This window comes from Copadichromis virginalis, linkage group LG7, assembly GCF_057382275.1.
Source record: "Copadichromis virginalis isolate Kocher_CV1m ecotype Utaka linkage group LG7, C_Virginalis_male_GT1.1, whole genome shotgun sequence".
In the NCBI taxonomy this organism is placed as follows: domain Eukaryota; kingdom Metazoa; phylum Chordata; class Actinopteri; order Cichliformes; family Cichlidae; genus Copadichromis; species Copadichromis virginalis.
Window position 1 is genome coordinate 43,162,080 of NC_140624.1, and position 26,156 is coordinate 43,188,235.

At 37.5% G+C, this 26,156-nt stretch overlaps 1 protein-coding gene across 3 annotated transcripts in view; it reads left to right on the forward strand.

The window, feature by feature from the left end:
• Positions 1-532: 532 nt before the first annotated feature.
• The window catches only part of sfswap (splicing factor SWAP), a 52,847-nt gene continuing 27,223 nt past the window's right edge, over positions 533-26,156 (forward strand). Inside the window, exons 1-10 of one of the 3 annotated variants that reach the window (XM_085463495.1) lie at positions 533-899; positions 2,378-2,541; positions 11,272-11,403; positions 13,884-13,960; positions 16,823-17,048; positions 17,234-17,334; positions 18,157-18,295; positions 21,348-21,600; positions 21,910-22,062; positions 22,235-22,328. In XM_085463495.1, the coding sequence (XP_085319621.1) occupies positions 706-899; positions 2,378-2,541; positions 11,272-11,403; positions 13,884-13,960; positions 16,823-17,048; positions 17,234-17,334; positions 18,157-18,295; positions 21,348-21,600; positions 21,910-22,062; positions 22,235-22,328 (1,533 nt within the window). In that variant the 5' untranslated portion in view covers positions 533-705. Of the gene's footprint in view, positions 1,960-2,377; positions 2,542-11,271; positions 11,404-13,883; positions 13,961-16,822; positions 17,049-17,233; positions 17,335-18,156; positions 18,296-21,347; positions 21,601-21,909; positions 22,063-22,234; positions 22,329-26,156 lie in introns of all 3 variants that reach the window. The other 2 variants (XM_085463496.1, XM_085463497.1) reach the window with 2 other exon arrangements.

The window sequence follows — 26,156 nt, forward strand, 5'->3', positions numbered from 1 at the left end:
TTCATATGTAAAAGATGTCTCTAGTAAATCCTTGAACTACTCAGCATCATGTGATTTAATCAGGTTATGCAAATCCAAATTCATTAAACACCAAAACACATGGCTTGCAACACAGTTTTCAAATTTTTTAATTAATATATTTTAATAGCTTTATCAAAAATAATTAACAGCCTGAATAATTACAAATCTTAAACATCCAGCTGTGCTGTCAAATCCACTTTAAGATTATGATAAAAATGTTTTGTTTCCATATATTTAAAGTAACTAACTGTTGAATTACCTTGAACACAGGAATTTATCTGTTGAACAAAAGCTTAATATAATAGGGTATTTCACAGCAGCACTTTCGATAATTTGGGAACCACAAAATGTGGTTTATATACAGAGTACTTTAACGCAAAAAAGTATAACATAACAGTGGACATGTTTAGCTACACATTAGGACGTTTACTTACTGAACATTAGTGTAAACTTTAACTGTGCTCTCGTGAAATTGTCGTAAGTGCCGACCGGATACACAGATGCATTTACTCACTTTTCAACATGGCGGCTCTTGGCGTGTAGTGTTTTGTTTTGGTGCAAAATCCCACGGATTAATGTAACATTTGGAGGACCTGGTAGCCACCTGGTAAACAAAAAGCTATCACGATACCGTCATTGTTGTTACGTCCTTTAAGCTAATCTATTCCTTCGACTATCTGGGAGATGTATCGTCGCGGAGCGGCAAAGAAAGACAGCAAGCCGGTGAAGAAGGATGTGAGTGACAGTGATAAATACGCCGATCTGTTGGTTTTCGGCTATGCCTGCAAACTCTTCCGAGACGACGAAAGGGCTCTTTACCATGATCACGGAAAGCATCTTATCCCATGGATGGGGGACAAGAGCATCATGATTGATAGGTCGGTTGAACAAACTTAGACCGAAACATTATGCTAACAATCTCTCCTGTCCGCTAGCCTGTCTCAAAATTCAAGGGACCACGTTGGAGTTGTTGCTTGTTGAAGCTTGGAAACACCTGCAACTCGCGACGATTGTTTTATTTCTTGCCTCCTAACGTGTCTTGTTGGATGTCCTGAACTAAAAAAGAAAGAAAATTGGGGGGAAAAGAAAAACACCTGGTATCTAAAGTTTCTTCGGTAACATGCTAACTTGCAAATGCCTGTCAGTCTTTGCTAATGTTAGCCATGACTGACCTATTTATGCTTTTTGCTGTCAAGTTATTATACACTCCAGCTTACATTATAAGAGAACATTGGACAAATGGATTGAATAAAGTTTATTTGAGACTGGTTTAAGACCACATAGGCCTGCATAGTTCGCGCTAAATGTACCTCTTAAATTGGCAATTGCAGTAAATATATAAAAATACTCAAGTTATCTGTGAAATCGGCTTTGCATCTTGGCATGTTATGAGAATTTCCTCTAGAAGCTTTTTTCATGCTTTACACATGAATAATATGTCTAAGCTATAACATGTCTTTTTCCTGTTCTTTTCAAACGGACGTTTTCTAATATAAAGTGGTGAAGTCCCTACAAAACTTGGTATTTTACTATGCTTTTGTTTGCCAGAGCAAATTCTAGCAAAGACAAAAGTTACTGTCATTAAGGTGATTCAGTGTATCATTTTGACTAATTTTTTCCACCTTTTACATAGAAATTGTCCTTGTTGCAAAGTCATTGTAAACCTCCTTGAGTCTTGTATTTCTTTAAACATATTAAATCAATTGAATCACCTTAGTGTTCAGACCCAACTTATGTTTCATTTGTACAGCCTTTGTTTGTGTGTCTTTATTACATAACCCAGTTTTTCCACAGCAAGGTAGGCTAAGGGGTCCTTCCAAACCCCGAATGCCAACCTCAGCTCCAGATTTCTTTGTCTTCATGAAGAAACTGCAAGTGAGAGATGGCGTAGAGGGACGAACCTTGGAAAATGTCGTCCATTTGGGTTCTTACGGATAGGTATTTATGTGCTCGGGTTTGTGTGAATGTAACTTTCTTTGCAGATTTAGAAGTAATGATGAGTGTTACAGGGGATTATTGAACCCTGTAAGGTAAGAAGCGAGTTGCTTTGTTTGTCTTTTTTTTTCTTTTTCATTTCTAATGTTGTTGGCCTGTAAAAACAGGAAGAAAATACAGACAGAAAACTTGCTAGGTATATCAGAGCTCTATCCAAAATAATTCCCAAAGACTTAATTAGTATCATTATTGTGATGTATCCATTTTGAGAAAACATTCATGGAGGACTTACAGAGGTAGACCAGTTTTATATCTTTTATATTGTGGGTTTTAGGTTTTACAACCTTGGTAAGTAGGCCCATGTTCTGTATGAAAAGTTTTGTCTACTTCCTTTTCTCTAATCCTTTTTATCATCCAACAGATATGATGGACGTGGTCACTTACATGACCTTTCAGAGTATGACAGTGGGTCATGGAATACATCCTACCAGCTGTCAGAGGAAGAGGCCAGGATTGAGGCGCTCTGCGATGAGGAGAGGTACCTGGCACTGCACACTGACCTGCTGGAAGAGGAAGCTAGACAAGGTGAGCAGGATGCTCGTTTAAACATTTAGCAGTAATAGTTAAAAAAAAAAAAAAAAAAGAGTGATATTAAAGGCAAGGAAAAATAATTTCAAAACATCTTATATACCTTAAATCTGCTGGAGCTCTTAAATAGGATATCATGACCTTACTTTCGTAATCTGTTTTCAAAAGCTGATTTTGTGTCAGTAGCTCAAACTTGTTTTCCGTTTGTAGTCAGGCCTTTTTAATAAAGATGTAGTTGCATGGGCTCATATGTCAGGGGATGCTCACTTAACAGCATTTTTGCTGTCTTCATCTTTTGCTCCAGTAGAAATTTTAAGGTAATGTCTACTGCTTCTTAGGATTTCCCATTTGTGATGAACACACTGACATTTACTTATTGCTAATGCTGGGCAGACACTGTGCGATTTTTTTTTTTCCCAGTCGCACGATTCAGTTCCTGCTCAAACTCAAATTGGCCCATTTTGAGTCCTACGACCGTTTTGGCGATCGGCCCGATTTTGGCCTTCATCGTGCGTCGTGCATCGTGTAGTATACGTGGGGTAACGAGAAGCGATTAACACCTCACGACCAGCTCCCGATCATCAATCGCTTGGTCGTGAGGATTTCAAACCTGTTTGAAATCCTCGCGACCGTCGTGAGGGTGTCACCACAGTTTCTCACACTGCGCACAGCAGTGCAGCGTGTGATCTGGACACAAGCGATGGAGGCACAAATTGTAGAACTTTGGAAAGCTCATCCGAGCCTTTTCAATGTGGCCTCACAAAATTATCACGACCACAACAACCGTGAAAATAGTTGGATTTACACTGCTGCTCAATCACAGCTGCCTGATCAATGTTTTTCATTAGCAATTTAGCAAAGTTGATGGTGGTGGTGTGTCTGTGTGAGTGAAAGACAGAGAGGGAGAGCGAGCGACAGAATTTCTGTTATAACCTTCATTTTATGGACGCACAGTGTGAGCACTCAGGTCGCATCAGAGCATCGGACCGTATAGTGTGAGACCCTGCATCGTGACCTATGAACTTCTAACCCCTGCGAGTCAATCGTGCCGTTTGAGCAGGAGCTGAATCGCGCCACTGAAAAAATCGCACAGTGTCTGCCCAGCATTAGTTACAGCTTGTTGTCAATACGCTGGGGGCAGAAATTAAGTGATCCTCTGCTGAATTTGTAAATTTGTTTGCTTCCAAAAAAATGAACAGTCAGGTAAACGGGTAGCTTGATTTTAATGGAAATAAACATAATATCATCCAAAACTCCAGGGAAAAAAGTTATAAATTAAATTGCATATCACTGAGTGAAGTAAATATTTGATCCCGAAGCTAAATATGACTTGTTTGAAATACCTTGTTGGTAAGCACAACGGTAAGATGTTTTTTGTTTTTTTTTGTAGTTATTCACCACATGTGCACACGTTTCAGGAGGGATTCTTTGTTGAAACGCTTAAGTCCTTTGGCTTTAGAGTTGGTGTTTGTCAACCCAAACCTTCAGCTCCCTCCACAGATTCTGTAGGACTCACGAATGGCTGGTCCTATCCATGACCTTAATGTGCTTCTTCTTCGGCCACTCCTTTTTTGCCTTGATCGGATGTTTATGGGTCATCGTCATGCTGGGAGATCTATCCATGACCCATCTTCAGTGTTCCGGCTAAAGAAAGGAAGTTCTCATCCAAGATCTTATCATACAGGGCCCCGCCCATTAGCCCCTCAATGTGGTGAAGTCGTCCTGTACCTTTAGTAGAAAAACAGCCCCAAAGCATAATGCTACCACCTCTGTGCTTGGCTGTGGGGATGGTGTTCTTTGGGTCATAATCAGCATTTCTCTTTCCCCAAACGCTGCACTTTGGGTTGACCACGGCACTTTCTCCCAAGCCTTGGAGATGTTCACTGGCAAGCTTAAGATGGACCATCGCACGTGCCTTCTTTAGCAGGGGGACTTTGTGGGCTTTGCAAGAATAATTGATGCTCATTTGATTTCTTTCGAGAGTTATCAACTTCTCATCAAACAGTTTGCTCATTCCAGCCTTATGCAGGTCTATGATCTTGTCCCTGGTGGAAAAGTAGGAATGAAACAAATTGAGTATCTTCTGTGTGCTACATGGACACAGTCTGTGGAAGCCAGAATTCTTGCTGGGAAGGAGTTTAAGTCTCTGGCTAGAACTGAACCAATGATCTTGATGTCCTTATTTCTACTGTGACACTTGGATGGTTGAATCAGAAATTGGTGTAAACATCATGAAAGCTTGGATCCATTACTTTTGTATCAGCAGTTCAGGCTGGCGGCACTGATGTATTGGTGTGATATATTTTCTCGCCACACTTTGGGTTCGTTGTTACCAACTTTAAACAGCAGAGCCGACCTGAGTGTTGTTGCTGACCATGTCCATCCTTTTATTACCCATGTTCTGATGGCTTTCCAGCATGATGACGCATGTGTGTCACAAAGCTCAGGTCACCTAAATCTTATTTCATTAGCATGACAGTGAGTTCTTTGCACTCAAATAGCCTCCACACTCACCAGATGTCAATCCATTAGAGCACCTTAGGGATGTGGTGAAACGGAAGGTTTGCATTATGAAAAACTACTACAAACTTAGTAGGTTAATGTTTATTGCTGGTTCTGTCATGCCTGTCATATTACACTAATTCAATTTATCAGGTCCTCTTTTGAACTCGTGTCATGCCTGTCTTGCTTTTTCACAGTTTAGAAATCTTCACTCTCTTCAAAGGCAGTCTGTGACAGTGTTTTAATTACTATCCAGTGCGTTTTAATTTCAGGCATGCATCATCTTATGAGACTTCTTCTGCAGACTGCCACTGCACATAAAACTTGGATTTTATCCCAACAAAAATTGACAAGTCACATTTGCTAAAAAGTTTAATCTATGCTTCTTAACAAAATCCCTGGATTTTTTTTTCCCAGGCCAAATCTTCAGAGTAGAGTGACGCCCCCTTTCTAAGGCCTTTTCAGCTTTTAGACTCTTAAAAAGGGCTGGCTTTAACTCTTGAGTTGAAGAGCTGCAATTTCTATGGAAATCACATTTGACTCATCTAGGATACTTGCATCTCACTCATTTTACATAATATAATGAAGCTGGCTGTTTTGATGACAAAGCATCCTTCCAAAAGACAGACGTAATGACTGTAATTGAATTTAATAAGCCACAGTTTTAAGTGAAATATGGTCTCTTTTGCTCAAACTGACAGGTCAGAAGGAATCAGCTAATGGTTTGTGTAAAACACACACACACTGCAGAAGGTGGATCTTGCAGTCCGGTTTGCCCTTGAATTTGGAGATCTGACCCCATTTTGCTGAGGCGATTACCCATCTGTCCACTTAAGGGGCAGTGGGAAGCATAAGAAATATTTATAGAGTTCAATGAATTTCAGTAGAAAAGGGTTGGCTACAGGGTCCAACATGCATACTTCCTGTCCCCTTTTATATATTACATTGGTAGCATTATAACTATTTGTATATCATAATGATCATGAGTTATTTGAGATTAGAGCAGGGCGATATGGCCAAAAATATTTATCACGATATATATTTGAAAATTTGCGATAACGATATAACTGACGATATAATTGATGCGAGACAAAATACAACTCCACAACATTACTAGCGCAAAAAGACAACCTTTCATTTATTTTCACTTAAACAAGAAGCTGGTTTTTATGTACATTAAAGCTTTATAAAAATGTAACAGTGCAAATGCAAATTCCTTGCTGAAAGTTTAACCAAAAGGCATTTCCAGTAGAAATGGGCTGACATATCCTGAGCATAACCATGTATAATATCCACTGAAGTTAAAAAGAGGTGCTTTGCAACATTAAACTGCAGTGTGCAGTACGCATTTTTCGGACCATAAGGTGCACGGGATTATAAGGCACATTAAGCGAAACAAAGCAGCCAGATAAATCAAACTTTATTCAACTCATTCTTCTTGCTTCCTCCACTTCTGTACCATTGATTCATTAATGTTGAATTCTCTGGCAGCTGCTCTATTCCCATGTTGTTGCAGTATATTAATGACTAACCTTGTATTGTGGATGGATTATCTCAGTTGTTCTCCTGACTGAAGTTTGGTCCGTTTACAGCATCCTGCCATGCGACTGCATTTGTCTCTAACTATCAGGAACCTTAACGTTAACTTTTATAAGTGGAAAAGTGTTAGTGTTCATCCTCCAGCTTCACTGTTTATGTTATGCTAACATAGCTGTGTCACTAGCGATCACATAGCACATCATTATATACCAGCTAGCCCAACTTCAGTAACCTTACAAACGTCATTGCTGTTTAGTTTCCTGTCTTCATTTATGTTGGAAGTGATAGCAGAGCTGTACGTTTGATTTTTTTCAGAAATCTCTCAGTCAGAACATGCTATATCATGCTAAGGTAACTAGCAAAACTAGCGAGCTAACTTCCGCTAGCTTCCTGCTAACTTCTAACTCCGTTAAATGTAATAAATTTTGTTTTCATGGATGCCTGGAAGTTAAACTTCATAGTTACACCTGGTAAAGCAGCAATGCTGATCGTTTTATTAAAGATGAAAGAATTTAGACAGTTTTTAACTCTCAGTGATGCTGCAGTGTTGTTTGACCTGAAGTATACGGAGTTTAGGACCCAGATTACTCCCAGATTTAAGAGCATCTTAGTCCGACAAATACGACAATAACAACGGCCGCTTGCATGTTCTGCAAAAAAATGTGCTTTGTTGTGTATCTGACGGACAAACACCAAACCAGTTCCACATCACGGAAGTTGCACCATTTTTACAAACCAATTCTGGTTCATCTGTTTCACTCAACAATCAGCCATGTGCGTATGAAAACAAAGGCACTGCGCATGCGCATTTTACTCATATTCTATCGCGATATTTCATTTTCCTATCGTTGCCTAACATTATACCGGTATTACCGTGAACGGTATAATATGGCCCAGCCCTATTTGAGATTTTATATATATATATATATATATATATATATATATATATATAAAATACAGAGGCTACTGAGACACACTTAAGTACAGTCCTTCAACAAGCCATTTGTGCACTGCTTGCCAGCTGTATGTATGTATAGGTTGTTGCTTTCATCTCGGAGTGGAGTAAACGTTCTTCAGTGGCTTTTAAAATGCAATTTAGTTAATATATTTATTTTCTGGGTGAAAAGCAACCAAACTAAGGGAAGATATGTTAAGTTTTCAAACCAGAATAAATAAACATTAGGCTTTAAAGGACAATTGTAAGAAGAATTTTGTGAGCCTGTTAAAGTTTTCTATATATCTGCACGAGTATGTCCTAAAAGTACACAAAAACAATTAACAACAGTATTGTACAACCTTACGAAAAATATTAGCTCGTTTTGAATTTGATGGCAGAAAGGCATCTCAAAAACGCTGGGAGAGAGGACACAAAAAGCTAGAGAGGACACAAAAAGCTGTAGGAGTAAGTGGTACTAAAAAAAAAAAGCTGGAGGAACATTTTGCAACTAATTAGGTTAACTGGTAACAGATCTGTAGCATCGTTGGTTAGAGAAAGAACATCTTAGAGAGGCAGGATTTCTCAGAAGTAAAGATGGACAGACATTCACCAATCGGCTGAAAAACTCTCTACAAATTGTGGAACAGTAATGTTGCAATGATGTCTCTGTATTTTTACTCAGTTGTATATAGCATTCGTATTCTATTTTTATCTTATTGTATATTTTTATTCTATTTTATTCTACTGTATATAGTATATTATTTTATTCTATTCTGTACAGCTGTGTACTGTATTTATTCTTATTGTATTCTAATTTTTGCGTCATAACTTTTGCACTGTCCACTTCCTGCTGTGACAAAACAAATTTCCCACGTGTGGGACTAATAAAGGTTATCTTATCTTATCTTATCTTAACATAAAATCATAAAAGACTTTTAAAATCTTATTATATACGGTAGATAATATCATTATGAGAATCAGAAGAAATCTCTGTGCGCAAGGGACAATGCCAGATATAAATAATGGATGCCTGTGATCTTTGGACCCTCAGGTGCCCCTGCATTAAAAATAGACATGATGTTAACGTGATCCGGAAATGCTGCCATCTCCCCTGAGCCTAAACTCAGTTCAAATGGACTGCCAGCATTCAGTCCAAAAGCCTGTATCTCTGAAGGGGGCGGCTGAGTTGACATGTTGCACATCTGAAAGGCACCACCAGTCTTGGAAGTTATATACAGGTTTTAAAGCAAGATACGCTCCCATCCAGAAGATTTATATTTCACCAAGACATTCCTATAGCGCAGACTGCATCTATTACAATAGCATCGATTTGTAGTAGATGAGTCTAAGCGCTGAAATGCTCTGTTTGCAGTCCAGATGTTTCACCAACTGAAACATTTAACGTGTCATGAAATGGAAAAAATACAACAAAGATGATCCAGGACTGTTGAGTTTTTAGAATCCTCTATCAGACAGGAATGAGACAACATTCCTCTCAGAAGTCCGACGGTCTGCTCAGTTCCCAGTTGTTTACGGGCTGCGTTAAAAGAAGAGGGGATGCTGCACAGTGATAAACACAGCCTGACCCTAGCTTTTCTGATATACGTCATTTCCATCAAATTCAAAGTGACCTTGTTTTATTCTTAGGCAAGGCAAGGCAAGTTTATTTGTATAGCACAATTCAACAACAAGGTGATTCAAAGTGCTTTACAGAGACATTAGAAACAAGAACAAATAAAAAGCATGATTTAAAATTGAATAAAACAAGCAAATAAACTAACTAATTAACAAACAAACAAACAAACAACAGTATATAAAATCAAAACAGATAAAATCAGAACAGTAGATAAAATCAGTAGTTAAATGTAAGTTTTGAAATTTAAGCTTAAAGTGTGGATTTGGTGCTTTATTCAAATGCAGCTGAGAACAGGTGAGTCTTCAACCTGGATTTAAATAAACTGAGTGTTTCAGCTGATCTGAGGCTTTCTGGGAGTTTGTTCCAGATATAAGGAGCATAAAAGCTGAATGCAGCTTCTCCGTGTCTGGTTCTGACTCTGGGAACTGATAAAAGACCGGATCCAGATGACCTGAGGGATCTGGATGGTTCATACTGGGTCAGGAGGTCATTGATGTATTTTGGTCCTAAACCATTCAGAGCTTTATAGGCCAGCATCAGAACTTTAAAGTCTATCCTCTGACGGACAGGCAGCCAGTGTAAGGACCTCAGAGCTGGACTGATGTGGTCCACTTTTTTGGTCTTAGTGAGGACTCGAGCAGCAGAGTTCTGAATGAGCTGTAGTTGTCTGACTGATTTTTTAGGTAGACCTGTAAAGATGCTGTTACAGTAATCAAGCCTACTAAAGATGAATGCATGGACTAGTTTTTCCAGGTCCTGTTGAGACATCAGATCTTTTATCCTTGATATATTCTTGAGGTGATAGTAAGCTGACTTTGTTATTGTCTTAATGTGTTTTTCTAAGTTTAGGTCTGCATCCATCACTACACCCAAATTTCTCGCCTGGTTTGTGGTTTTTAGATGTATAGATTGAAGTTCTCTGGTGACCTGTAATCGTTTTTCTTTGGCGCCAAAGACTATTACCTCAGTTTTGTTTTTGTTTAGCTGGAGAAAATTGTGGCACAACCAGTCATTGATTTCCTCAATGCATTTACCAAGAGCCTGTACAGGGCCTCGGTCTCCTGGTGACATTGTGATATATATTTGTGTGTCATCTGCATAGCTGTGATAGTTTATTTTGTTGTTGTTTATAATCTGTGCCAGTGGGAGCATGTAGATGTTAAACAGAAGGGGTCCCAAGATGGAACCTTGGGGAACTCCACATGTGATACTTGTCTGCTCAGATGTGAAGTTACCTATTGATACAAAGTAAAATGTAATATTTTCTCAGTTAAAACATCTGATACTTTTTTATATTCTATTATTAATGAAATATGTGTTTATGGAAATTACAAGCTATTGTGTTCTGTTTTTATTTATATTTTATATAACATCCCAATTTTGGAGGGCAGTTGGGGTTGTACTCACTCCAATTCATCTTTTACCTTTCTTTGTACAATTGATTTGTGTGCAAAAGGTACCTTTCTTTGTGCATGACCAACTCTCTCATGAGATTCAGCTCAGACAAGCATCCTGACATTTTCTTTTAGTGTTCCTTGGTGTTATTCAGAATTCCCTTTTCTTTTCTATTAATGATGGTCTGTTGTTTTGGCCCAAGCGTGACACACAAAGATCCATACGATGACACTTCTAACCCCCTCTGTGTTTCAAAGATGGGAATCAGAATCAGAATCAGAATACTTTATTGATCCCTGGGGGAAATTATTTTTTGTTACAGTGCTCCATTTTAAACCAACATTAAGACAAGACAGACAATACGCTAACTAAGAAAGCAGGAGGTTCTACCTTACCTTACTACCTATGCAGTAAATAATGCAAACGAATGCTTCTCATTTAAACCACAAAGTTTTATTTTGGTCTCATCAACACACAAGACAGGACTGCGTCATTGTTTTGTTTAATTTTTCATCCACTACACGTCTGTATACTGTATATCTAATTAAAACTGACACAGTATCAACTTAAAAAGAGTAACATTCGTTATCTTCACAGATAGATGTCCTTCATCAAAATCAAAAGTCATCATCAGTTTGTGCAGACTGGTTTAAAGTGTTCTTCAACATTGCAGTCTCTTTTTTTTCCCTGATTATGTGTGTTTCCTAATCCTTCACAGAGGAGGAGTATAAACGTCTGAGTGAGGCTCTGGCTGATGAAGGCTCTTACAACGCCGTGGCTTTTAAATACAGCGCTGACTACTATGACCCCTCTCAGCCCACTGAGGAGGAGGATGCTAACAAGGAATCAGGTGAGAACTCGTCACAACTTCCCAGAGTAATGTAGTTACCGTGGGCTCTGTGTCACGTCTAGAATTGTAGTTGATTGTGTGTGCTGCAGTAAGCTGTGAAGAACACAGCAGCTCTTTCTGATATATAACATTTACAAAAACCAACTTTTTTTAATCCAAACAGCCATCTGCCCATTCATACACTTGAGGCGTTTGCTGAAGTTTATTTTTTGCCCAAAAAAAAGCTCATGACAAATGTGCAAAAAATTCAGTATTGCACTAGAATATCACCTCATGTAATCACCTCGCACCATCTGTGTTACTTTTAGTCCTCTATCTGTTTGTGACTTCTTGTTATGACTTATTTTGTGAGGAGCCTTCATGGATTCCCTGCTCCCTTGTGCAAACCTTAACCTCCTAAGACCCGAACTCTTCCACGGCATGCATTTTTGATTTCTCTTTGATATTTGGGCTGATTGGGACCCAATGAATGTAAAAACAAAGAATGACCAGATTTTTTTTTTTTTTACCTGATTTTTGTTTCTAAGAAAAATGAGAGCCACATATGAGGATATTTGTTTAAAATTTTGATAGAAGAGTAGCAGCATAATGTCCTCGTAAGTGGATCTCAGGCCCTTGTAGAGCAAAATTGAGTATTTTGGTCTAAATAACCCAAAATGTGATGTCCACATATGTGGACGCCAGGTCCTAGGAGGTTAAACTAACAGTCTTTTTCCCAAATGTCATCTAAACAGACCCTTTGCCCTCCAACACACCCTTGTCATGTCTGGAATGACTTCCCAAACATCCTCATGCTCAAGAAAAAAAAAAAAAAAGACTGCTTCCTAAAAGATAGACACTGACCCTGACACAGTTACTTCTGCTTTAAATATCTGATATACACACAGACTAGTTAAGCAGACTAGATGCCTCTCTGTGTCTCTGGTGAATTTGTAGAGCTGACCCCATGGTATTCAAACATCTGCTAAAGATTCAGATGCCTGCAGAGGGTGACTTCGTGGAAAAAGTCAGAAAGGTCTCACATTTGATCTAGTTTGAGTCGAGCTCTATTTAAACTCTGAAACATTAATAAAAAAGTGGTCAAGAACTTCCCTCTTACCAAAGAGAGCATTAGCGCTTAAGGAACTATATCACAGTAATATACCAAGTTCAGTCATTCAGGTAAGGAAATCCCAAACAGTTGATTGTGTTTGTGTTGATTGTGTTTCAATGTGAGAAACATTTCGTCACTCATCCAAGTGAGTTCTTCAGTCTCAGCTGACTGCAGGTTTCCCAACCTTATAAACCGTACAGTTCCATAATGACTGAAACCAGCCCACTGACAAACAATGGGCTGTGAGGTCAGTTTCATGACCATTGATTAACAGCCACCGATCAAAGACCATTGATCAATGACAAATGGCCATGATTACCACAAAGAGTTGGCTGATCAGTGGTTTCACCTGCAGTCAGCTGAGACTGAAGAAGTCTCTTAGATGAGTGACGAAACATTTCTCCTTCTGAAAACGCTACGTCCACATGAACAGAATCAATTTTTTGGATTTATATTTCAATTATTTGGTTCTGATTGATAGCCAAACCAGAAGGTTAAATTCAGTACAGTTTATTACGTGTTCTGTCAAAACATGATAAATGCGTCTTATTGTTAGCCTCTCTGTTAAACCCCACACCAATCATTAGCCAGTCATTTCACAATATACCAATTAGTTTAACATCCTGTCAAAATAAGGAAGCTAATTTGAATAAGCAGTATCTCTTTGCTGAGGTTATTTAAATAATTCACTCTGTCTTCACTGAGTAGCTACTCTGTAGTGTGGCTTTAAATAAAGACAATGCTGGACTTCCCATTAAAAATGATCCGTTTCAATGGTTTTTATTTTAATGTGTAATTACCAATGAGATTTACTTTATATAAGATTTAAGAACAAGCTATATTATAAAGTTGCAAGTAGTTTAACCCTGATAACAGTGCTATTATATAACTATATTGAACAGTATTGCTTTTTTATTGCTTTTACTGTATAGCCCTTTATAAGCCTGTCGATTACATATTGTTGCCATGGCACACCTTCCACATGCACCCAAGTGGAATCCATAAGCATTGCTTTTTTTCTTTTTTAATTGCTTCAGAGATGCCTTTTGTTAATATAAAGGACCCCTTATTGGAGCAAACTCCCTACAGTACCTGGTTAAATATTTAAGCTCGTTTCCACCTGACCTGTATGTTATCATCAAGATGAAGGTAAAGGCTAGAGTGCTGTTTTGCTTTGATGTATTTGTGTAGTGGGGAGGTTGGTAGAGGGCATGAGTTTCATCCATTTTTAAAATGTTTTAGGAGTTCAGAAATAATCTTAATGTTATTGCTGAACTGGGTAGATATAAAGTGGGGTTTGTTCGTTTTTTGTTGCCGATGATTGTCAAAAGTTAATCTGTTTATCGGTATATTTATTTTCCATTCTCATGTCCCTTCATTTGTGTAGAGGAGGCAGAGCCTGAAGAGAGTGAAGAACCATTCGTTGCTCCCGCAGGGCTTTCTATCCCTCCTGATGTGGAGTTGGTGAGTGTTAGATATTCTGCTTCGTTTCTTGAAACTCTGACTTTTTCTGTCTTTTTAGGTGGATCTTTAAATGAGTTCAGTTCATGCTTTTCTTTTTCTCATTCTCATTTTCTCACAGACCAAAAAAACCATTTTCAAAATCCTATTATCACAATATTTAAAAAACAAAAATACTGTACACACTTAACAAATGCTCGCTACTTTCACAATAAGTAGTGAGCTCACAGATGATGGCGTGTCAGAGTGAAAACCAAGCTGGGGTTAGGTTACTTTGCTTTAGAAAACAAAACAAAATCAGAATACTAGCTAATGTGATGAGCTGGAAATGTAATTCATGTGCCGATTTGCAACCTTGTCAGACATGCTGATCATTCGCTTTTGTAGATGATCGAGTGGTGGTCACTTTGAATTGTATCTCCTTTTCCTTCATGAAGAATAGGCTGGTGCAGCCTGTGCTAAAGGTGCTAATAAAGAAAATACTGAAGCGCCTTTCTTTTGTATTCAGAGAATTCAGCTGCCTCTTATTATGGCTGCCACTTACTTACTAGTTGAAAACACTTCAAAATGAGAAGTGTGCCAAGCTTGTAGAATCATTCCCAAGAAGATTTAAGTCTGTCCAAAATCCTTTAACCAAGTAATATGGGAAGGATCCGAATACTTCATATAAAAACAAATTCAGGCATTTATTTTCAGTGAATAAACTAACTATGCAGAAAACTTAATGATCTGTAGACTTTCAAAATGAGCTGTATGTACAGTGTGCTCTATGTTTAAATGTGATGTCACGACATTCTACATGTGTCTTAACTATAGATTTATGTTGTGTTGTCTGCCTTTGTTTTTGAATCACAGATTCAAATAATTTCTATATAACACGCAAACCAAAGCAACAGAAATGACTCTGCAATAAGTTGAAAATCTGTGAGTTTCACAGGGGTTTGCTGAAAGGGGATTTTGTCCTAAAATTGTATGGCTGTCCAGCCTTACTCTGAGGCAGAATGCCACATAGTTTTTGTTTGTGAAAAAACACTTCTGTGCCAAAAGATAATGTTTCACATTGACATACCATCTAAAGAAGGAAACAGTTGAAGTAATAGAAAAATATAAGATTTTCTGTTGCTTTGTTGTGTCTGATATCCACGGCCAGAAGCCTGATGATTCCCTGTAGCCACTGTCCTATGCAAAGAGAGTCGGTCTCTCCTGCCGTTGTACACAGATGTTGAGAAGTGATCCATCCCACTTAGGAATTAGTGACAGTGTATAGGGAGAGTCTTTTTATGTGAAAGCAACGAATGCGTTTTTCCTGCTTTCCTTCTTTCAAAGATGAATATAAAAGAGTCATTCTCCCCTGTCAGGGATTAACACATGTCGGGAAGCATAACACCTCCCTAAGGAAATGCTACGGCAAATGTTGCATGTGAAAAAAGGCATGCTTTAATGCCAGTATTATACCATGGTGGGTATATGAGAATCAAAACAACCTTGTGTTTGCATATATACAAACACAGCATACCTGCTGCTCTGTATGATTTGCATATATTATCAATCTCTACTCCTTGGTTTGTAGGGAATATCACCAGGAGAAGCCCTTGAATATTGGGCAAATTCACAACACAGCCTGATGGGATTCTAATATTTACCTGAAGGATAGATAAATATGTCTGTGACACACTAAAATAAGAGCATGGCTCAGTTTGACGTGCCTTATTTCTCACAAGCTTCTTAATGAAACTATTCAAGGCCTGGTTCAAAATTATTAAGCTGGTAAAATTAAATTATTCATATGCTATGAAAAATACATTTTTATTATAGCAGCTACCAGTCCATTAATTGGATTAGTTCTGTTTTAGTAGTCTTAAGGTGGACTTTTGCCACTTTCATTCGCCGTTATTAATTATTTTATGATTATTAGATTTGCCCTTGTTTTCACAAGTATAGCTTAATAATAGGTAACACTGAGAGAGAGCAGAGCAGTTTACCTCAAAAGGTCCTTGGCCAAGGATGTCTTTGAGCATTTTAGATAAGGTCAGGGTGTCACATTTTAGTACAGCTCTAGTAATAAGTACAGGTGCAAATTAATCTCTACTCACTAACCTTTGTTAACTGAGAGACAATATGGTTGGAAACATTACATATTACTTTCACATTGGCATTCCTAATGGCTATTCTTTGGGTAACAGTGTTGTAGAATAATAGGTGCGAGACACCATGCTCTTCTCTTTTTTTATGAGATAAAATAAGTACGTAAAAGTTCCAAACACCCTTTTCCCTTAATTGCTAAGTTCGTAAGTGGAAGTGAGAAGGGATTGTGTATGTCAGAAAGTCCTTGGCAGCTTAAAAGATAATAATGATCTGTTTTTGTTGGACGCCAGTCTTTTTTTGGCAGTGTTTTGAAAGGTGGTATTTATTATGACTTTCAACTTGATGGGATATGTGTATTCTTTGGAAGACTGCTGCACTTCTCTGTACTCTCTAGGTATTGGCAAAGATTAATCATTGAAAGCACACAAGGCGACCAATAATGAATGAATAATGGACCATTTCTTGTTCCACTGATTTCCACCCCATGTGTATTTTCAGAATTAATGTCATCACAATGAGCATAAGAGTGCTGGGCATGAAAATGTTTCTGTAACAAAATTGCCTCTGTTCTTGGTGTACTGTGTGTTGCATCTTAATGCCCCGTCTGTGGTGCCGATGCTTATTTGTCACAAATTTTTCACCACGTGTCTTAAAGGAGAAAAGTTTTCTCCTTTGCAAATTGAAAAAAAAAAAAAGTGTGTTTTTCAGAAACTGAAATATAATAATAGAAACTGTCTGCATTTTTAAATGCAATTTCTTAATTTCTTGACTCTTTTGTAGCCTGCAACCACCAAGACCCACAACATCATTGAGAAGACGGCCAACTTTGTCTGTCAGCAGGGGGCTCAGTTTGAGATAGTGTTGAAAGCGAAGCAGTCTGGTAACTCCCAGTTTGACTTCCTTCGTTTTGACCATTACCTGAACCCTTATTACAAATACATCCTGCGGTCCATGAAGGAAGGTCGATACAATGTTGCCTCTGACAGCAAGAAGGAGCAGTCGCAGGGTGAGTTACAGAAAGCATTCACTGGATCCACCACATTGCATATGCATGTGTCTCGTACGGTAACTAATGTGTAATTGTTAGATTGATCACAACGTATAAGTAGTCAAACAGTGCGGAATACACTAAAAACATTCATTATTGGCAATAATTAGTTTCATCTGTACATTGTTTTTTTCGTTCTGCAGAATCTGATTCTGATGATTCAGATGATGATGGAGATGGGAGCTACCTCCATCCCAGCCTTTTTGCCCCTAAAAGGAGCTCTCGCCTGGAGGAGCTAATGAAGGTATTGTAAATTTTTTCTTTCTTTTTTTTCTTATAGTAGAAAGTTTTCCACAAACAGGCTTGTTACCACAGAATTCTTTTTAGGTCGACTGGAATATTAATAGGAGAAATTTCTCAGCCAAATATAATGCTGATATTTTTCTGAAAAGATACTCAAATGTTGAGCTGCATAATTTTATTTGTGAACATAAGTTAATGTTTTGGGTGGGGTTTTTGTGGGGTGGGGGGTGTTCTGTAAGACTGATCCGTTTCTAACCAGTAGCACCATCTGGCATCTAAAATTGATTTACATGCCTTTAATGCAACCCAAGTCTGTTACTGAGACTAATATCTTAGAGCTTTACTCTGTTTCCCGGTCTTCATGCTACTTCAGTTGTTAGTGCTTTCATGTGCCTTGTCATTAGAGCCATTAGTCTTTGTGCAGCAATAATGGGAGCATGCCTCTTTAAAGAAACATAATGAGCTTCTTTTAGTAGAAGCTGCCTAACAGTTGTCTCCCATCAAGAGGGATTCGTTATCAGATTTTCCCCTGTAATTTTCTACTGAAGACTCATATTTTAATGTTTAAGGTTTCATGGGGTTAAAGCTTAAATCTTGTAGACTTGTAATACCACAATAAGGACGATTAATGTGTATGATTTGAATAATGCAAGATATTTAAATACATGCCATTTTAGAGGGCTTTGAAGATATTTTAATGCATTAAATGCTCCTTTCTCATGTAATGCTTGCAGGAACTCAAATGTTTTAGTATCGCTTTGCAACAAACAACATAATGGTGTGAAATGTTATTTTCACCGGACTGGCCTTTTTTGTCTTGTAGCCTCTTAAGGTGTTGGACCCAGATCATCCCCTGGCAGCACTAATTCAAAAAGCCCAACAGGAAAGAAATGGGACAGCAGCAGTGGCAACAAACCAAGAGGAAGCTCCAGCTAGTCTACCAACACAATACAGCGCCGACCGTGAGTAGAGTCATTCTGATAGAAAAACGCATTTTGACATTTTTAGTTTTTCAGTCATGGTCTTTACATGATGGGTCCCTCTGTACTATTTTGTTCAGCTTTTGTCTTATACACTGCCAGTTATTCATCAAAACTCCCTTCAACAAATACTGAGTGTAGTCTATCATTGAGGAAAATGGTTTCCAGTCTCTGCAGCGAAGAAATACTGAATTCAGTGGGTTTTTTTCCCATGGTAGGCCAAGCGTACTAAACGGTTAACCTGACCTGACCTATTCAGATCCAGAAAGACCTTTGGCTTGGGGTCATGAGAGGCAAAGAGATCGAAGGCTTGATAACATGATAAACGTGTACTGCAGTGCTAATCTGGGTATCAGATGAGTGTTTGAATGAACTGTTTCACATGTGATTTTAAAGTGATTGCTCAGACTTCATGTATAAATAAACACAGGGAGATTATATTGTTCGATGAAATCCTTATCTTGCCAGATTCCATTAAAAAAATTTCTACTATAACAAAATAAAAATTCTAACAAGATAAAAATAAATAAAATGAGTATCCTAGAAATTTAAAGAATAGTTCAAGTAATGAATGTGCAAACAATGAAATGAGTTAAAGAGTTTTAAAAAAGCTCGAGTTGTATTTTTTTTTTTTTAAATACATTCACTCTTTTTTAAGTTAATCTGATAACGTCTAAACATGGCTTCGTGCTTGAATGCCACCCTAGTTCACTTGACCGTCAGGTCAGAGCATAATGGGATTTTACTATAACTTTCAAGGTAGCACAAGACTTGAATGCATGCTGTGACTTAAACTGATGGTTTTCTCTTGATAACACACTCCAGTATCTTGAGTTTCAGTTCTGATTAAGATCCTTCTTTTAGATGATAGCAGTAATGTCAGGGTGAAAAAAATCTAATCAATTTCTAATGTTCGATGTTCAAGGTCTGAACATCAAGACTTTTCCATATTTCTGCGCAAAACATCAGACTACTGAGGATGTTATTACGCCTAGCTACGGGTATTCAAATATAATATTAAAAAGAGGGATATCTCTCTGAATTTAAGAGCGAACATCCTTTCATTGGGTGATGTTGTGCAACAAGTCTTTTGCATGTAAGGGTGAAAACCCCAGGCAATCTGTCAAAACGCCTAAAAACACTTTCAGTTTTCTTGATAGAGAAAATTGGATGTCATTAAAGTCAACCAGCTTAGTGACTAACGTGTTAATATATCCCAGCCTCCACTTTGACACTGACCATTTATTTTGTCCTCGTCCCTTTATTGCACATTCTTCTTTCTTTTTCAATAACAGTCTTTGTGATATAAACCTGCTGATGACTGAGAAACCTTTCTTGGACAGGGGCCACACATTGACTTTTATAACCCAGTTGCCAAAATAGCTGGAAGTCTTTGTAAATTTGCCAGTGATTTCAATTCTGTATTTATTTAACAGTAGTACGATGATGCAGTACAGAATTTTGACAACACTCTGGGAACATGGAGACCAGTTGCTATCAATGCTTTCAGTTGATGACACTAAATGGGTGTCGTGGCTGCACAGCAGGCAGGCCAGTTTAGTGGCTGAACTATTTTTCTGCAGAGCCACCCTAACCTGAATATGTACCTGTGTAACCTGTAAACCTCTGTAAGTTGGGACTAGGTAAAACAGTTAGAGTTCTGTCTGCAGATGATTAGCAAAAAATGAATTAATTAATAAAACTGGCTAAAAAGTTTTATTGTTTTACATTTATTTTTGCAACAGATCTTTTGTGGAGTTATTTTTCTTGTTTTTAAGTTTTTAATTAAGGTCCTCTATAACATTTGCTCACTGTTCAGTTCAGTTCAAGCTAAGATGACTGAAACGGCTCACTAAAAAAAAAGTAAAACTTTGAGTTTTTTCGATAAACCTGATGCAGGATTATTAACTGCAGATGCCTTTGTATATGGATTGTTCGAGATCTCTCACATGGTCCAATCGAAATAACTGCATGTTGATTGTTTAGTGAACTTATAATGTTAAAAGAAGAGATTATTTGACTTTGACAGAAGTTCCTTAACACTGCGTTCTTTTTAAGACGATCAAGTTTTGGTACCTTTGCAAAAAGAGATTTCTGGTCCTGCAGAAGTCTGTGGAAAAACATGCATTTGTGATTACCTCTATAAACAATTTAAATTCATTTGAATTTCACATCAACAAATACATAAAATATATAGATACCTTTTATTTATATAAAAGGTGAAAAATGTTGGTTTAGAAACAATTTAAACTTGAAAAACACTCTTGCTGTGATCAGGAGGCTGTCTTTCTCCACCTCTCCCATTTTCCCTGCCTTGAAAATCTTGAAAATGTATCAGTTATTTAAAGGTTTACCGAACAAGCCTGGTGTGACAGTTTCCATATTCAGTTAGAGGTGACTTTTGTCTGACCTGTGGTTGTTATTTACCAAGGTTAAAATGAAAAGTTTGCACAATTGAGTCTGAAATGAAATACTTCATCATGTTAGAATCTATTATAATGCCCCATCAATTTATATAAAATCTCAACAGCTATTTCACAGTTCTTCACACTTTTCACTTTAGCTGCACATGAGGTGGACACAAAACAAGTGCTCCACACTCAAGGACAAGTTGGCTGAGTGGTTAAGTGTATCCTAACTAAAGCAGAATCTGGTTATCCTCCTAAAGTTATTATTTATTGGATAAGTGTGGAAATGGTTTGAATTAGGTCATGCAGTTTGGTCAACAGGTGGCAGCATTTTAGCAGTGAGTGTGTGAGGATGTTTTCAGACGTGTGCTGCTATTTAACTTTTAATAGTTTATATTTGCATACCAGCGAAGCTTTTCCTGGCTAAATAAATGTTCATATGACTGGCTACAGCATGTTTGGGTATAAATGTGAAAGTTGTTTCTTAACAAAGAGGCATCAACTTACAATATATGATATATTTAGTTCATTTTGGTGGGGGTGTTGTTTCTGTTTTATCACACACAGTTAAATAGTTTCTTGGAGGCATGTGTATTTGATCTAATTCCTGCCTCAATTGTTTTCAGCAGCAGTGTACTATGGATATTACATGCTGCCAGATGGATCGTTCTGCTTAGCTCCGCCTCCCCCAGGTATAGATGCCACCTCATACTATAATAATATGACCTCAGCTGTCATGGCACCACCTGCTTCTACCGAGGCCGTGGCTAATTTGGGCTCTGCACCCACCCCTGCTGAAACTGTCACAGTAGCAACAGCAGCTACAGCCCCCACTCAGGACTCCAGCTCTGTTCCTCCAGCAAGTGTACCAGAAATCAGGTGGGCTCTGACACTGCATGGAAACGCTTTTCACTTTTCTTTATGGTAGCCTTGACATCAGTTAGTTTAATTTTGCCTTAATCAGAAATGATTAAATGTGTTTTCTTTAAGAACCTTGATCAAGCATAATGATGACTGTTATTTACCCAAAAAGCTAAGTTAGTGTTTTGCTTAAATTGTCTGAAGTTACATTTTAAATTCAATTATTACATAGTGTATTTAAATACAAGAATGAAAATGATGCCATATTAAAAGTTGAAACTTTCAAAGATAAATTGTATTCACATCTTAAATTTCCCCTCCAAACAGTTCAAAAGCTGAACTTCCAGTTTCCACCCCATCAGCAGCAGCCATCATTCCCCCACCACCCGACATCCAGCCGGTCATAGACAAGCTGGCTGAGTACGTTGCAAGAAATGGTCTGAAGTTTGAGGCGAGCGTCCGGGCCAAGAATGATCCGCGGTAAGTTTTCTTACCAGAAATAAACCTGCTGTTCCAGTCAGGTCTCACTTTAGGAACTCCTGTTAGTAATTTTGCCATCAGATATGGCATAACCTCTTTATCATCCCCCGGCTCATTTTTCTGAGCGCTCGCCTCTCATCTTTGTATGTTTTCTTCTCTCTGTGCACTGTAGGTTTGAATTTCTGCAGTCCTGGCATCAATACAACACCTATTACGAATTTAAGAAGAAATACTTCATGCAAAAGGAAGGAAAAGGCTTGCCAGAGGTAATATAAGCATTGCGCTGTATACATTATGCTTCTGTGCGTATTAATCTAACTCTCTTTATCTTTCTTTGCCATTTAACATTAATGTAACAATGGTTCCTTCAATCAAAACTTTAATTACTTATTTTTTTAATACCCTGCAAGGTGTGTGGTTTGGTTAATGGTATATGTACATTTACAGACATGAAACTTCTAAGTATTAAATATTGTTCCTACATAATGAATAATAATGAATTATAACAGTTAATAATGACTGCACTGAAGCAGTTCTCTCATTTGCATCACTGCTACAGATCCATAAATGATCAAGATTACTGCATAAAGCCCTTAAGAGCTTAATAAAGCTGTGGCTCACAAGCAGCGGTGCTGTCATGGACACTGACTAGAAGCAGTTTTACAAAGACTGTGAAGAAATGTTTCTTACAGAAAGATCAGTGTGACTAATTTTTCAAAAATCACTAAACCAAACCAATGGAAAGTTTTTAAATTTCATCCAGAGCGACGACATTAAATGCACAATAGAAAGTACCAAAGAAGACATTATGTGCTAGAGTAGGGACAAATGCTGCACAAACAAAATAAGATTGATAATCAATTAATCAGACTTGACTTTAAGCGAAATCTCCTCAGTATGTGTATTATCATTTCCCTTTTCTTATTATTTCTTCCCCATGTATTGTTGATCTTAGAATTTTCAGCTGCGCTTGAAGGATGGGCTCCATATGTGATATTTTTAGTCTGTCTTGCCCTCAGTGTCTATAAAAGCTGCCTGCAGATCTAAAGTTAGAGCTCTGGGGAGTCTCAGCTTGTGCTTCTTGATGTAGTTCATGGTTTTCAGGTATGCTTGGGATTATTGTCATCTTATTTGTAGTTTCTTTCTTAAATTAATGCTTTTGCAACTTTGAAATTAGTTCCTTTTGTTGCGTATCCACTACAGATATCTTTAACCAGAATTTGGAATTGATAAATGAGGATAACGCAGGGAACAAGGAAGAGATTAAATGACAAGAGGTGGATCCAGCCATCCTACTGAGAAGCAAAGTAATACACTAGCTCAGCAGCTTAACTTGTCTTTCAGTCTGTACCTTCAACATTTCTAAAGCTCAAAGTTTTGCTGCTGAGATAATCCCACCTGTTACCAGAAATGTCTCCCATGTTTTAGAAATTTGATTCACTTTGAGTTCATCTGGTACTTTACAGCAATCAAAAAATAAGATATTAAGTTGAGTTACTAAGAAATTGCTTAACATGCTCGGTGTCCCTCAGCTTGGGAGCTTTTCGAGTTTCCGAGCCGAGCATTGGTGTTCTCTCATCTGTTTGTAAGTCAGATCACTACCAGTCCATTTTTTTTTTTTGCTCCCGGGAGGTGCCTCTGTGATGTCAACAGTGAAATGGATGGATAGAGAGATCCTTCATACGTATGAATACATAAGCATATTTCATATACTATATATTGGCTTTATGTCAGAGCTAGAAAGAAATGGTAAGAAGTAAGTGAATTTTGTAAGGAGCGATTTGTTTTATGTCAAATCAAATTTATTAGCTTGTCAGAGTGCAAAGAAGTGTGGTCCATTATGACACAGCACAGGCTGTTTCAACAAGCAGTGCTTGGCTTTTTCTATCAGAAAATCTGTCTTGTGTTTATTTTTTGCTGGCTAATGGGATGAGGTTTGCTGCTCTCAGTCAGTGCTATTATTTGTAGTTTCATACTTGATGAAAAAAGTTAATGTTGCTTCATATAGTATCAATAAAATGTTTAATATTTGAAATTTTCTTCACTTTATTAGTGTATAAATATAATTATATTAAAAGGAGGTTTTTTTGTAAATAGTCCAAACCTTCCTCACACTTTTATGTTGATATTCTAGGTTGAATGTGACACCTTCTGAAAGCCCAAGCTTTCAATATTTGAATGGATGCTTTCATTTTTGCATCAGTTATAGAAGCATCTTATAATTTTAAAAAATAAATACGTAATAAAACATTGGAGTATCTCAGTGACGGTCTAACTGGGATTAGAATTTGCACCATGAACAGATTATTTATTTTTTTTGAAATAAAACAAAACTGAAGTCAGATTTGTAAGGATATTATATCAGGGTTACAAGCTGACAGGTTGAATTTACGCATAGCACTTGACACATACACATGTAAGGTCTACAGCACAGCTGTTTTCATTCCCTCTGATTTATATTAACCATGATTTAATCAATTTTGCGCCTCAAGTACAATGTTCTGTATTTGCTAGAAAACTATAATGTGAGATTAAATTCATTTAATTTTCAAAAACAAAATGTCACAATAGCTGTGCCTATTTTCCAATTTACTTTTATATTGAGTTGACAGTTTAATCTCAATAGGGGCTAAAGTGTTTTTTGGAACAAGTCAGAGAAATGAATGAAAGCAGGGACCTCAATCTATTTCGTTTGGCAAAGGGTCAATTGTAGGCTGTGGGAAAGTATGAAAATGTGTTGCTATAAAGCTCTATGAAATCCAACCAATTTCCTTGAGTAGCCCAAGTTTGGAGCGCTGCACCAGAAAAGGAAGGATTATTACCCTTTTAACTGTTCTGTGTTCAAGAGTTACCTGCAGATACGTTTACTTAAGGACGTAAAAGCTAAGTTAAAGGTGTAATTGTGAGAGCAATCAAATTCCTGCATTTTACAATTGAGGTTATTCCAGAATGTTTTAGTGTGCTTCTTCTGTAAGCTTTGACTTGAAAGTTGTCTTTTTCCCCTAAGATTTATTCTCTGGGCGTTTCACAGTGCTTTGACTGTTGAAAGCACTGTTCAATTACAGCTGAATAGTAGATAGTTGCCTTTGAAGCATTCTTCAAACATGATAAAATGTTTCTCCTGAGGGTTTTCCCTCCTGTGGCATTGGCTTCATCATCAATTTTCCATCTCATCCCATCAGTAGTTTAAATTTGGGATGGCAGCTAAGAGCACTTGGTCCACAGGTATTACTACAGAGGGTTTCTGTTGATCTGGTCTGTGCACACAAGCCTGTTAAAAAGGCTTTGTGAAGATACTCTGTTGATTTGAGTAACAGACCAAACAGAGGAATTTTAGAAGGCAACGTAAGGGTGTAACTTTGATTCTAATTAAGTACATGGGAGTGAAAACGGAGAACGAGAAGTGAAATTAAACTTGTAAAAATGATATTAATTGATCTTGAGTTATAAAAAGTTATCATTCAGAGAAATGAGTGCTCAATGAAATGCCTAACTACTTAAGGTGTATCAGTTAATATTCAAAAATCTGTTTTTAATTTTTTCCTGCTATAAAACAAAAAGAAAATGTTCGTTACAGTTTGCAGTGCAGAAGGTTATGCTGTGATGAATACAGCTTCGGAAGTTGATAGAAAAATTGAGGAAATTAAATTACTATTTATCTAATGAAATAAACTAAAAATAGTTAAAAGTGAATTCTTTGTTAAATCACAGGCTTTGTCTTCTAATTTATCTAATTTCTTACTATAATTTTTTTCCTAACAAAAGTATTTGAAGGATATGAGTCAACAGTGTCTTTCCCCCTCAAACCATATTCAAGGACCAATGATTTTCCAGTAAGTGCTGTGTTCTCTAGTTAGATACAAGAGGTGCTGATGTTGACATGAGTGCAGGAACAAACTCTCACTTATCTTAGGGGACTACTGCTGCACACAAGTTAATGATTTCCTTCTTCTTATGCACTTGCTCAGTGGGAAATAAAAGTTGACATCTCATCACATTCCCGAGCTATTGTCAGTGGTATCCTTGAGCTACCTCTCATTCTTTTATATTTTGCTTCCACGAAATCAGACTTTCTTATAATTGTTTAATGTGGT